The sequence below is a fragment of the Eimeria necatrix genome, genomic scaffold (assembly GCF_000499385.1).
Source record: "Eimeria necatrix Houghton genomic scaffold, Enh_scaff192, whole genome shotgun sequence".
NCBI classification, from domain to species: domain Eukaryota; phylum Apicomplexa; class Conoidasida; order Eucoccidiorida; family Eimeriidae; genus Eimeria; species Eimeria necatrix.
In genome coordinates, this window is record NW_013652558.1 from 1 (window position 1) to 13,936 (window position 13,936).

Consider the following 13,936-nt stretch of genomic DNA (forward strand, 5'->3'; position numbering starts at 1 on the left):
GGTCCGGAATTAGGACAAAATACAGCAAGCGCTACAATGCGCAGTGCGAATACCCAATTGTTTTTTTGAATTTGCAAAAGCGAAAGTCTTTGTTCCTTGATTAGATGCCGCAGCTAGAGTTTTGCGTGCGGCAAAAGTGAATTAGGTGAGCCTCTGGTGAAAGTACTGCCACGAGCAGGAGAAATGCCATATACCCGTGCTGAGAGAACCCAAAACACTTTTAAGCTCTCAAGTCTAGTGTGAAATAATTTTTTAGGAAGAAGGAGGCGTTCACGGGCCTTTTGCCACACATTGCATTTGAACTTCTGGCTGTAGGCTAACGAAATGCCGCTTTGATCGTCCTGTACGCTTTTGCTGCTCTGAAGCTAGTGTAGCTTCAAGAGTGAGCGCTGGTTTTCTAGCAAAGCGCAGGATGCAGCGAACTACACGCAAAATCGGAGCGTGCACAAACGAAAAAACAAGTGCACAGTTACTCACCGACTGAGCTATATATGCTTGTAAAAGCCTGTAAGGGGCAACGCAAAGCCGACCAGTTTCGCTCACTAAGGGGCAGTAAGCTGCATTAGTCTTGGCTTAACGTAGCTCCCAGTCTGAACGTTGCTGGCTTACGTGAACTTCTAAATGCGCATCCTGTGCATAGTCGACTATAAACCTGCTTTTCCCGTCATCCTGTGTTCCTTGTACTTTTCGTTCTTCTTTTGGATGCTTTTAATTTTTGCCTATTTACTGCTCTTTGTTGACAATTACTTCTCAGCTCTCTCAGCCATCAGCTCTTTGCCTTGGAGCTCTCTAAAAATGTTACTTGTTGCGTTCCACTTTTGCTCAGGTGATACCTGCTGCCTTTTCCTCGAGCTTTTATTCTTTCCAGAGACGCTACTCGGTCTGAGTGGAGGGTTTGTCTGTCGATTCTGAGATGCATGAATGGGCAAATCGTAGAAATACCTATTTGTGTCTCTTTGTTAAAAAAAACGTACGGCTGACTGTCGATGTCTCGCAACACACATCGTTTTATTCAATTGGCCATATTTGGCATTAGAACTTTAAGCTTCCTTTTTAAAGAGTTGTTCTAAATACCGGCACTGATGAAATGTAGGCCATGCTCCTTCAAGGGCAGGCCGTTCTAAGAACAAACTAGGACGCCACAGGCCCAGAGAGAGAGGTGCCCACACATATTAAACCTGAGCGCTGGCGAATGCTTTTTTCGGTATCGCCTGGAGTCCTGTTTCAATGTCTGGTATGCACTTAGCAAGTCAACTGACATGGTTCCCCGAATGCATAGAGAGAAATAAATTATATATAACTTTGCCACTGCCTCATAAATTCTTTTTGAAGCTGCTACATTTCGCAGGTGTTACAGCTGTTCAAACAAGCCTTTTTCCTCTTGGCTTCTCTTCTTAGCTACGCACGGCTTGACTACATAATGAGTCATAATGAATCATCCTGTGGCCACTCTGTGAATTGATCAGGCTCCCAAAGTGTAGGCAACAAGTATCTATACGAAAAACAAAAACGTAACCTGACCAATCGTTTTTTGTATGGTTTCAATACGCTCTGGCATTTGCGCTGCCAAAGATAGCTTGTGTACTCGATGCCTCTATTCATCTTTGACTACAGCTGTCCCAGTCTATTGGGGAGGCTTGCGCATTGCATTTGCCTGTCTCGGCCGTTGCGCTTATCCCTTTTGTATGCAATACTGTGCTGAATAGAATGTAGAAGGCCCCCTAAGTGTTCCTGGAACTTCTTATGTTGCGCTTCTTGTGTAGGAGCTTCACCAGCCTTGAAGAGAAAAACGAAAATGTGCTTGTATCTTGTGCATGCACATCGCGCATTTCGTTTTCAACAGAGTATACAGGTTTTAGGGTGGCAATGTTTAGTTCACCTGGTTGTTCATGCATATTTCGGTCCGATGTCCACTTGTTTCGGCAAATGCCAGCTTGTAAACTTTGCCTTCTTAGTTCATGCTAGGCTTTCGTTGCGTCAGATAACAAGGCAAGTAGCTCAAGCTCGAGAGTGATGCGAAAGCGTTAGTGGCACTCATCGGTGGAAAGCTCCTTCCTCATACTCGCAAATTTGCACCTAAGTAGGTATTTATTCGCTCACTGTCTGTATTTTTGTGAGCAGTTGCTCATTTACCCCAAGGGTTTCTGGGACAGGTTCACACTGAAAATGCATGATGGTCTAGTAAGCCATTTTCTATGGTTAGCTTCCTTCTTTCCAAGTTTAATCGAGCTGTGGCCCAAGTCGCGAATCATTTCGGCTTGTCTCTGAATTGCTCTAGTCTTGTCTTTCATAGAAGTTGGCCCATTGCTGCATTTTGGTATTGGCGTTTTTTAGTGCAGGCAAGACAGAAGCTCTGAACCCTTCACACTGACAAATATTCAGGGAGTTGTTGCAAATCTGGGCACAGAAGAGACCCTATCTACTAATAGCATGACAAGCGTCGGCGTACACTTCAGGGGCTAGACGAGGCCATTCTGAGTATTTGGAAGATAAAGGGTTCAGAAACCTCCTCTCGTCACTTTATTTACATGCTAGAAACAAACTGAGTGGCATTGATGCTACTCTAAGCCACTATAAAATAATCGGTCAGATGGTTTTTCAGATGGTGCCCATGACGAACCAGGCAAGACAAAGTCGCTGTAGAGAAGCTTTGAACCCTTCACACTGACAAATGTTCAGGGAGTTGTTCCAAATTTGGACACAGAAGAGACCCTAACTAATAGTGCGCTAACTACTATGGTCGCTGGAACTGCAACGATCCGCGCGCTTAAACACGGGCAGATATAATTACTTCGATAGTATAGAAAATGTGCTCACAATGCTCTTGACTAAATGCCAGCTGTGGGTGATGATTGGAGGGGTGTCGAAGCCAGCGATTCCTCATGCTATGCTGCGCCCGTAAAAGCAAGTGAAGATTCCTCAGCCCTCCGAATGCTTTTGAAGAGGGAAGCAACAACAGCCATGAGTTCACCAGCACATTATCGCAAAACAGTTTGTGGCCCCAAGCGATTTTCAAAGTGATGCTTTTTCTTCAGAATTAGCCTAATTACCTATGCGGTGACAAGGAACCCTGAACAACTAGCTTGACACTGCCGCTCTGCCGGTTCAACAGGCTCAACAGGACGTAACACTGCTAATCTCGTTAGACAAAGGAGATATAGCTAAACGAATTTGCTGTTTTTCAAAAATGCAGCCAAAAGCGTACAGCGGAGTGCACACAGTCCTGCCAGCCAGAGCGTTGCTTCCTCTGGGGAAGAGCCTCAACGGCCATCCCGTCCTCCTCCTAGTTTGACATAGCACGAACTGCTGTTCTTTCAGTTTCGCTAATGCAGCCAACCAAAGCTGCTTCTGAGGCCGCTGTCGGCGGGCACAGCATTCTGGGTCCAAATCCACTGTATCGGGGCCTGTACTGTAGTGCAGGCACTAGATTAGGGCTTGCTGGGGACCTATAGAAGATAGCTAGCTGGCGACCTCCAAGAGGCCATAACGCCCAACGAGGACAGGACCCTCTTACTAGGATCGATGTAAGGCAATTTGTCCGCGAATTAGCATGCATACACTAGACATGCCTGTAAATACGTGGAGATTGGGGCTGGCGATAGTGCCGGCACCGGTGCAGGCCTCCTCCCCACAGGGCCTAGGAGGCGAGAACACCGAGTGGGAGGGATTTTCAAGAGAGATTGTCAAGAGAACAGACGTTGAAAAACTATAAATAACTGCATTTCGTGATATTTGGAGTACTGTTTTAAGGAAATGCGCCGAAGGTAGACGGTTATCATAGGCCCCTACTCGAGTGGGCAGGTAGCAGCGTAGTCGCAGCAGTAGGTGCTGTGCACTACACGTACGCTAAAACTCACTCTGCCCAAAACACCCTCGATACGAATATTAAAATAGCTACTCGAATGGCACATGCTGCACATGGCAGTGCCGCGTGTTCGCTTCTCAACTGGAAGCCATCCTCGTCTACTATTCAACACGCGACTTGGGCTTTCGACGTCTTGTTTGTCTCTTGCTGTTTCAGGTGGTTCTCACACCTGCGCAGCCCGTCTCCGCTATAGCCTCTTCACCCTTAGATGCTCTTGTACATAGTAACTCAAAGGGAAGCACGCCACTGTTCGTGCCCAGCCCATCATCGGACGTTTCTTTCATGTTAGCTTCTCATAGTACGTCATGCGCGTTATACATGCTGGAGAAGTTAGTGCCCTTCCTAGAGTACGCAACTATTTTTTGTGTTTCAGCTTCATATTACTTTTCTAGGTTGTCCAGAAAAGTGGCCTAGTCTCTGAGCAATCTATGTCTTCTAGGGCAGCCTTAATGACATTTCAGGACTTGGCGGAAGAAATCTCCGCCATATAACAGCAAAGACTGTGCCGAACCACCGTATGCCAAAGATACTGAAATGATCCCTGGCTGTCCGACAGTCTGTGAAGCTGCAGCATCAGAGGATTATGATTAATGCATCAACATGCTTCAACGTAGCACTTGTGCACTTGCTTAAGAAGAGACCGTTAGGACCTAAAGCAGAGGTAGTACTCAACCAAATCCGGAAAGAGCGAAGCCAAGGGCGGAGCCCATTGTCTGGATATTTGTTCACTGTGGGGTACTAATATTCAGAGTCAGCAGACATTTCCAACGATAGTTCGAAAGGTCCACACTTAGTTGTGCTGGCCGGTTCAAACTGTTTGATATTCTTACTCACGGCTGTTTCTTATCTATGATACGCAGAGCAGGAATTTTGCCGAATGTATGCCTCAGTTACTGAATATGCTGTAATGAAATAGCTGGCCAAAACCTATTGATGAAAGTGATTGGATATGGCTGCCTTCAAAGGAATGTGGGAGCGTCTTGTTTACAGCTCAGTGAGACAGTTGAAGATGGCGGCGTTTGGCGTGGAGAGCCAGTCTGCCTTTGCCGGATTATCGTCATAGGCGGGCCTTGTGCCAGCGAAATTCTAGTTGTTGGCGTGTACTCTCTTTCGCCTCTTTTGGTGCGCAGTCGATTATTTTTATGAAGCTGCTGGTAAGAGAGGTTCCAGTGTTGCAGATCTTCGCTGAAGAATAAGAAAGTTTTGATAGTTTATAGGGAAAGGGGACACAGGAGGACTAGTCCGTGGAAAGTCGAAACTGCAGGCTTCACCAACGGCCTTTGGCACATTGGCCTTCATGGATATCACCCATAGGTCTAGGGAAGCAATTGCTGAATCTGAGCTTTTCTCCCGTTTAGCCCAATACACACCATGCTGTGTTTTCCCTCGTTGGCGTTAATCTCACCTGTAACTTCGTCGTCGAGGAGGCATATGCTGAGATAGACAGTCTATGAGGATTCCTGCACCAAGCAAAGTTCACTGCGCTTCAGTCCTCCGCCAAAGCAGAAGTAAACAGCTCCGAAGCACCCGCCATGGAATCCGGAAAAGAGAAAAGACAAACCATAGACTTAGTATCTGCCTACGTTATTCTCGCTAGCTGCCACAAAGGACAGTAAAAATGCTGAGCTACAGGATGACACTTTGGTTTACGGACATGCGGAACCTCGCTGAGGAGCCGTGGAAAAAGACGTCGCCTTCATATTCAAGCAGCTTGAAGCCTATGCAGAAACTAAAGATGCAGGAGTGCCTTAAACGAACAGTGGTAGAGGAGCTAGAGAGCGAGCTGACTAGAACATTAGGGTGAGAAGTGTAGCTTGCACGGATGCAACTGACCGTTGCTCCGGCTCCCAGTATTGTGCTGCGTGTCAGTTGAAAACCAGCCAGTCAATCGGGACTGTGATTCAATAGTGGAAGGCCATCCGGTGGAAGGAATTACTCTCCTCAACACCCAACATCCAACACCATCTATCTGCAACTCACCATCATTTCGCACCAATGCTTCTAGTGGCAGCAACGCAAGGTTTTGTTGTTGCAAATTTCTTATCATGAGCTGAATCAGCATCAAGTTATGGCTTTGCGCGTATCGTTTTGCTGTGTAGGAGCAGCCCGACGCATTACTCTGTGCAGATTGGGCCTCGATGGATATTGCATTCGTTGGGGCTTGCATGCACTCAAGCTGAGAATGCGACATGTAAAATAAATTACGAGGCGCCTATGCATAAGCGCCTTATCGTTTCTCTAAGGCTTTTTGTGCGCTTACTTACGGGTACTCTGCAAAGGCAGCTACTCCGCCTTAATACACAGACCAAGCAGATCAACAGCCTTTGCTGCGCCACCCGCTAATGAGTCTTGTGGAGCTCCTTTTAGGCTGAGTTTTATTTGTTAATTCAGCCCTAAGCCAAGAAACCAGACTAATGAGTGAAGTTGCCTTCGGGAGAAAGTGCTACTGTCACAGAACGCTGCCTACCGAAGTGTCGTAGCCTACTGGTAGTTGAAGACGAGGCCGTGAGGGGATCAACTGTTCCACCGCAGTGCCTCGTCTCTTCTAATATGGGGACCGTGGAGAACCATTTTAGTGAGACAACGGCAACCGCGGCGCCCGCCTCTTCTCCTGGAGGGGACACAAGTACTGCAGATGCCCTGCATACTCCTGCCGTTGCCCCAGATCATCAGGACGCTGGACACTCCACTGCGGGAGCGGCAGCTAGCAAACGAGCACGAGCTCAAATAGAGGAAGATGTCTCCCTGTTACAGCAGCTGCTGGAGGAAACAGAGGCTGCAGGGGCTACGGAGTACGTCCCGCTTAAGAAACGTAAAGCAATACGCGAGAAACTTTTGAAAAAACAATTACAGGCACTTAATGCTCATTTGGAGGTGGAGGAGGGGGCACCGGATCTTAGTGGATCTGAACTAGATGAGGAGGCCAAACAGAGGGAAGCGAAGCAGAAAGAAGCAGGTTAGCAGTCAGGCAGTAGTTGTGCTTGATCTGTCGCTGCTGTGAGCAGACTTTTAGTGGAGTGAGCTGACCCCTTATGTGGAGACAATCAATGATCTGAGATCCCCTGATGTGTGCAGCCATTTCAAAAGCCCGCCTTGACTTTAGGAAGACGCTCCTTGCTACGAGCCGGAAGTTGCGTCAAGAAGCAGAAAAGAACAAAAAGGATGTTGTGCAGGAAATTGAGGAAGAAGAGCAGCGCATCCTCGAACAGGCATGAACAGAGCTTACATATTAGCCTGAATCTGTCACTATTATTCATCTGCCGCTTAAGCATGAGTTGGTTAGGAACAGTACGACTGGGACCTCGACCGTGCGTGCATAAGTTCTGTGTTTGATGGTGTGCCCTTGCGAAATGCAGGTATCGAAGTCACTGGGAGCCCCACTGCAAGGCGTTAGAGAGCGAGCGAAGGGAATCGTCTATTCCAAGAGAATGGCCACCTCTTGGACAATGCCTTCAAAGTACCGTGAAATGACGGAAGCGGAAGCAAAAGAAGTTCGGGAGCGTTTCTTTGTTGACGTTAACGGGACCGATGTGCCACCTCCATTCCGAAACTTCAAAGACATGTGCTTTCCGCAGCCGATTCTGGATGCCTTGAAGAAGAAAAATATCACGGCACCTACCCAAATTCAGATGCAAGTGAGAGACTCGATCAAAGAAGTGTAGCTGAGTTCTGTGGGGAAGAAACTTCATGAGCTACCGTCTTGTAAATATGAAAGAACGTGTGTTTAAGCAAGAAATGATGTACACTTTGCAAGCCTAGGCACGTGCATCGTCATGCGAGGCTCTCAGGGCATACCGGCACTACTGCAAGGAAGGGATTTGATTGGCATTGCTTTCACAGGTAGTGGCAAGACTCTTGTATTCACTCTGCCAATGTTAATGGGGGCCTTAGAGTCCGAGATGAGATCCCCTTATATCGCCGGTGAGGAGCGTACAGCGCAACACAACTGTGCAAGCGGGTTTGATCAATTTTCGCATCGTGAATTTCTTTGTCGCACTGTACGAAGTCAGGGAGGCACTAGGCTTGCAGGCCTAAGGGGCAATAGAGGGACACGTTTTTTTGCTGCGAGCTTTCAATAAGAATTGCCACAGCACACTCTTTCCTCAAGCCATATTGTTTCCACGCAGTGTATACAGCATATGGCTTTTGCATAATCTTTCTTTTGCAATTGCAATTGCTGTTCAAAGCTACCCTTGTCATCCTAGGATGTTTGGCTGTAAGCCTTTGCAAGCTGAGAGTGCGTGATCCCGCTTCAGGGGAAGGACCTTGGGGTCTAGTGGTTTGCCCCTCGCGGGAGCTGGCCAGCCAGACAACTGATGTTGTCAATTTTTTCGCCACTGCTCTTCATGAAGGTGGATATCCACAGCTGCGCTGCCTCTGCATGATTGGAGGCGTCAGTACGCAGGAACAGGTGCATGTTCTCATAGAGAAGCCACTTGAAGAGATTCGCAGCCAGTTTTGGGCTTGTTCTAGCTCCTTTGTAGACCTAGCGATCACAAGGTTTTTGCCTTGCATTGCACGATTGACCGGAAATTGCTTATTCTGCAGCCAGAGCTGCTATTGTGGCATTGTTGTCTTTTTCACTTGCCCTCTGTTGTGATTTTTCCTCCAGGCGGCATTCATACGTAACGGTGTTCACTGCGTGGTGGCAACCCCAGGGAGGCTCACCGATATGCTTAACAAGAGGCGCATGGGGTTGAACCAGTGCCGTTATTTGGCATTTGATGAAGCAGATAGGTAATTGCAGCTCGGGAGAGCGCTTTTTCACATTGCTGTAATAGGGCGTAAAAGAAATGTAGGAGATTTCCAGGAGTACCTTAAGGCGTACTGTGTCTTTTGCAGAATGGTGGATATGGGCTTTGAAGAGGAGGTTAGGAATGTACTTGATTGTTTTGGTCACCAAAGGCAAACGCTCTTATTCTCCGCCACCATGCCTCGAAAGATCCAGGAATTTGCAAAATCTGCTCTTGTTGATCCCATAGTTGTCAACGTTGGCAGGGCAGGTGCGTTCAGGATGCACATAGCCGCACGTGCTCGCGTTTGTGATTAGCTTGGAGAGAGTTTAGTGGACTCCTCCATAATCTTGTTCACTTTGCAGTCTATTCGATTTCCAGTGGTGACTAAAAGTTTTCTTGCTTTTGTTTTTTCCCGTCTGCTTTATATTTCTGGTCACTCGTCCGATCTCTTGTCTTTGCGTGCAGGAGCTGCCAACTTGGACGTCATTCAAGAGGTTGAGTACGTGAAACAAGAAAATAAGCTTCCTTATCTTTTGCACTGCTTGCAAAAAACAGAGCCTCCAGCTTTGGTTTTTTGTGAGAACAAAAAGGATGTGGATGACATCCAGGAATATCTGCTGTTGAAGGGAGTCGAGGCGGTAGCAATTCACGGCGGTCTTGCGCAGGAAGAACGCAGCGAGGCTATTCGCCTGTTTAAGTGCGTTGCGCTGACTGGCGATCTCACTGGTTGTGTTTAGACGATGTCAGCTAACGCTATTCAGTGCGCGCAAGATGACAGCAGATCTCATTTTTTTAGCTCAGTTATTGTAGGGATTGATAAGCTGTTAATCGAGACCGGCGGAGCTGCAAGCGGGGCACGACCACCTGTGGAAATGCGCATTATGATTTATTCGCACGTGCAGAGAGGGTCGGAAGGACGTACTTGTCGGAACAGATGTTGCATCGAAAGGGCTCGACTTTCCTGCAATTCAGCATGTGATCAACTTTGACATGCCGAAAGAAATCGAGAACTACGTACACAGAATCGGGCGAACGGGCAGATGCGGCCGTACAGGAGTAGCGACAACCTTCATAAACAAAAATTCCGAGGAGACAGTTCTGCTAGATCTTAAAGCTCTTCTGATCGAGGCCGGCCAAAGAATTCCTCCATTCTTGGATGCTCTAGATAGCAGGGGCTTAAATCTGAAGGTATGGGGTTTCGGGACCAAGTATCTGTAGCCAAGTTTGTTAATTCAGTTTCTTTTGAAATGCTTGCGTGTCGACGTGCGGGGCCTGACGTTTCTTTCAAAGTGCGATGCGACTGTGTCTGTGCTCCTAAGGAAATTGGAGGTGTTAGAGGCTGTGCATACTGCGGCGGTTTGGGCCATCGTATTGGACAGTGCCCGAAGTTAGAAAGCCAGAAAAGGCAAACTCAGGGCTCGACGGGCAAGGACTATTTGACTTCGGGGTCCCGCTACGGTGGCACTGGGAAATACGGTGGAGAGTGGTAAAGGTTTAAATTTTTAATCAACTGGATAAGATCATTGTTTCCGCAACTTGCTACTGTGGCACGTGCTTGCTTCTTGGCCACGTGAGGAACGCCAAAAGGTTCTGGACGCTTGGCAGTTGCGTGCATATATGACGAAGAGCCTTTTTCTCTTCAGGAATGCCAGTTTAGACGGCCTGTAACCATTTTTTTAGGTTGCTCAGACGGCTGCAGAGCTCCTTTAGATTCTACTCTAGCGGCGCTTAGGGAATCAGCTTCGCAGCTGGCAAACTTGAACTCCAACTTTATTTAAAGTATTCTTACTAGGGCTGCCACAAGTTTCTGCAATTTTTCAGCAAATTAGGGCAATTTGACAAATCACCTACAGGTAATAAGGGCGCCTGAATGTTCGGCTCAAATGCGAACGCTTCCGACTTTAAAGTTCTAAAGTGGACCCGTTCGACTTTAAGGAAGCTCAGAAGGATAGAGGCTCTAATCCCTCGTTTCAGAGGCCACAAGGCAAGAATTACAGTTTGCTAGAAGGCCCCGGCTTTTGTGCCGAGAATGCACTGCATTGGTTCTTAGGTTATGGGCATTCCATCCATTCTACAAGGCCCGGACCTTCACACTCCCTTGCCCAAGTGATCTCGTCTGCGTACTCAGGCCTGCGCATTCTGTACGTGCTCCTGCATACGTTGTAAGGTTTGCGGCATCGGTCTGATCGAGTGCGCATGCAAACTCTCAGAGTGGGGCAGCAGAATAGACCGCTTTCACACTGGGAGTCTGCTACACACTTCCCGCATTGCTGTACGAAGCCTTCCTTCCCGTCGCACGCCCAAGGAGGCAGGCCTGAATGTGCAGGCAGAAGCACTATGAAGCAGTCCTTGCAAAGCTGTGAGCCTAGCTCGATGATTCCAAGCAGCGGGCCACGAGCGTAGGGGATCTACAGTTTTCAGTTTGCAACTGCGTACCCACTTGTCTGTGGGCGCTAATATGAGTTGCTTAGCTGCATTCGGCTCTGCACAGACTGAAGAGCTCTTCAGGAAGACAGGAATATGTACGTGTTTTTGGTGTCGCTCAACTTTCGGTCCAGTGAAACTCGCCCGCCCAGCGCCTACTACAAGGACGCTGTGTCCGGCACGGCAAACGCCATAGCGGTAATGATGCGGCTAAGAGTATTACTACGGGCTATCTGATGACATCTTATCCCATATAGGCTATTCGCTTACTCGAGGAGTGGACGCAAACACTGCCGCTAGATAGGGCCAAGACCACACCGAGGAGGGCGAGCCAAGATAGCGCCCTGTTCCGTGCTGCAACTTTGGGCAGCATTTGCTGTAACTCTCCCAGGAGTCCTTTAGGAAAGTAGGTTCTGTTAACAAAGAATGGAACATTCGGAGAAGCAATCATCTCAGTGCGCACATTTAATGTCGGGCGTGCGTCAAGTGAGGGGCACCCCCTCTGCGCCCAGGATTGTGCAGCACCGAAATAGCACCACGAGTTTCCGGAATGCCAATAACATTGGTGTACCTCTGGCATTTCATGACTTAATATAGATGCCTCTTTGGCGGCTCGTCGAGTCAATGTCAAGGTTGAGCCGGAACGCAAAGTGACCCTGTTTGCCGCCCGCGTCTCCTCTTACTGAGAGTCTGCTTTGCTTTCGCTCTACAACGTGCCGCATAGATGGCATATCAAATTTTCAATGCACACCATATATACGCTGTGCATTGAAGGAGACCTCTCGATTAGCGGTCTCCTGTTTCAATGTAGCTAACGTGCAGCATCATGTCACGCCTGGGTTTTACTGGCATTGTGGGGTTCCACGCATACAGCACCTATTTACGTTTCTGGAACTCTTTTCTAACTGCTCTCTAATCTGGCCACTAACGTGTGGTAGCATGATGTAGAACGGCGGATCTTCTTACAAAGAGCCACCAATCGTGCAAAGAACCCGTGGAATCAAGCAATAGAGACCTGATTGTCAGTGCGTTGATCATCAGCAGCAAAGAAATGCCTGTTAGTTGCAGGTATTTTTCATCACTTGCGCCAAAGGCCTCACCCCACACCGTACTAATACGTTGGTCACAGGAAGCCGCTGCATTTTCCAATCATGAAACTTGGCTTGCTAGTTGGATGTTTCAGTGTTCTCGTTGATTTCAAACCGCATGCTTGCTGTCATTAAACTTTTGCTCTTCTTTACAGTTCATATTTGCTCGAATTAATAGAACTGTACCTCACCTCAAACCAATAGCACAAGCCGCAAGAAAATTGAAACCTGACTGTTAAGGTCACAAATACCTGCAGTAGGAACACGACTCCTCGAAAATGCTTAATTGGAGTCACTAGCCGTGGCGCTACATTGAGCAAACCTTCAGATCACGTCGTTTTCGCCGAGTGTCCTGCTAGTCTACACTGCTACCCTGTCAATACCACTGTAGCTATTTGGGTGTAACTAATTAGCTATTTGGGTGTGGCTTATCCACTAATGGTGTGAAGCCCATATTCGATTGCACCCTAACATAAGTGTCTCGCCAGGAATATGCAATGCTGAGCGACGTCCATTTCCATTCCTGCAAGGCAGACTGCAACATCTCCTCATAACACCAACCAGTGGAGCCCAGCTACTTCAGGAATGTCTACACTGCTGATTAAGACATATTTACAGGCCACATTCTAAGCTAATTGCCATATACACTGCTGCTTTCGCATGCTATTGGAGCACCTGGCTCCCTTGTCTCAACACGTCCCACATTCAGGCGCCATCCTCTGATGAGCCAGAGGCGTTGCCTCCGGGGACTCAGATCCATTTGTCACTACTTCTAAGTAAAGCTCTTGTTATTAAAAAGCCAGTAGTTGCTCATTCGCCATGCAACATCTCTGCAATATGCGAATGAGTTGAAAGCTGATGCTCTCAAGAAGAGAGGCGGTGAAAGCCCTTCCATTTTGCCAATGAGCAGTGTAAATTGGGATTCTGTCCATGCCTTCGCCGATGGTAACAAGCTCTGAACAGGCCGCTGGCACTGGCTTGACAAGATGCTCAAATCCTCAAAGCAAACAAATGCTAATTCCACCCCTCCAATGGTCAAAATTTGCCGTGCTTCAGGAACTCAACACCATAGGCAGTGCTTCTATAGGTAAGCGTACAGGAGCATTTTTCCTGCTCCAGCAACGGGGCAACTCATGTTGGTCCCGCACGCCTGCCACTGCAGAGAGCAGATGCGGGCACTCTCTATCACATCAAAAAGAGCAAAGCCACCCTGCTGGGTTGTATCAAAAGCACCACGTACATGCCAGCCAGCGAGGACATTTGATATACGTACAACTCCGTCGACTCGGCAGCAAAGCAGCACTCTAATCCTACGAGCAATGTCATGTAATATCCAATCTACTTCCGTGTCGAAGGAACTGCTCATCTTCCGTACTAAAAGTACATGGGAGGCCAGGAAAATAGAGATGCTTAGTCCGCCAAACGGTGGAAATTCCGTCTGCGGAAGCTTGTTGCCGAATTGCTATCTACCAGACCCTCTCCTTCGCATGCTCAGAAACTTGCACGCAAGGTCACGTGAGTGCCGAAGAAAAATCACCGTACAGCCTCGCCGCCATGTTGCCACAAAAGTAGCGACGCCCTCAAGCATCTAGTCGAGCACCTGTATTTGCTCTACGCTTTCTGTAGTGCGTGGTGCAACGATGCACACCACAGCAGCGATGCATGTACACGTATCTTGGCTGCAACTGCTCTGTCTGGGGCACGCGCACTACCATGGCATACAAAAATCGCTGGCAATGCTTACAGCCCACGCAAGCTAAGATTGTTAAGCAATGGTGCTCTTCATGCCCTCTCCGCAGCTGCCGCTTACAAACAGCCCATCC

At 48.0% G+C, this 13,936-nt stretch overlaps 2 protein-coding genes across 2 annotated transcripts; one reads left to right on the forward strand and one right to left on the reverse strand.

The window, feature by feature from the left end:
- Positions 1-6,415: 6,415 nt before the first annotated feature.
- ENH_00025060 (DEAD/DEAH box helicase, putative) lies at positions 6,416-10,091 on the forward strand (the record flags this gene model as incomplete). Its single annotated transcript, XM_013579772.1, has 10 exons — positions 6,416-6,821; positions 6,941-7,032; positions 7,222-7,500; positions 7,654-7,786; positions 8,122-8,276; positions 8,478-8,602; positions 8,708-8,868; positions 9,067-9,298; positions 9,504-9,789; positions 9,921-10,091. The coding sequence occupies 10 exons, from the start codon at positions 6,416-6,418 to the stop codon at positions 10,089-10,091; spliced, it is 2,040 nt and encodes a 679-aa protein (XP_013435226.1).
- A 561-nt stretch (positions 10,092-10,652) lies between these two features.
- Positions 10,653-11,476, reverse strand: ENH_00025070 (hypothetical protein, conserved; the record flags this gene model as incomplete). The annotated part of the gene is made up of 2 exons (XM_013579773.1): positions 10,653-10,915; positions 11,296-11,476. The coding sequence occupies 2 exons, from the start codon at positions 11,474-11,476 to the stop codon at positions 10,653-10,655; spliced, it is 444 nt and encodes a 147-aa protein (XP_013435227.1).
- Between the last annotated feature and the right edge of the window lie 2,460 nt (positions 11,477-13,936).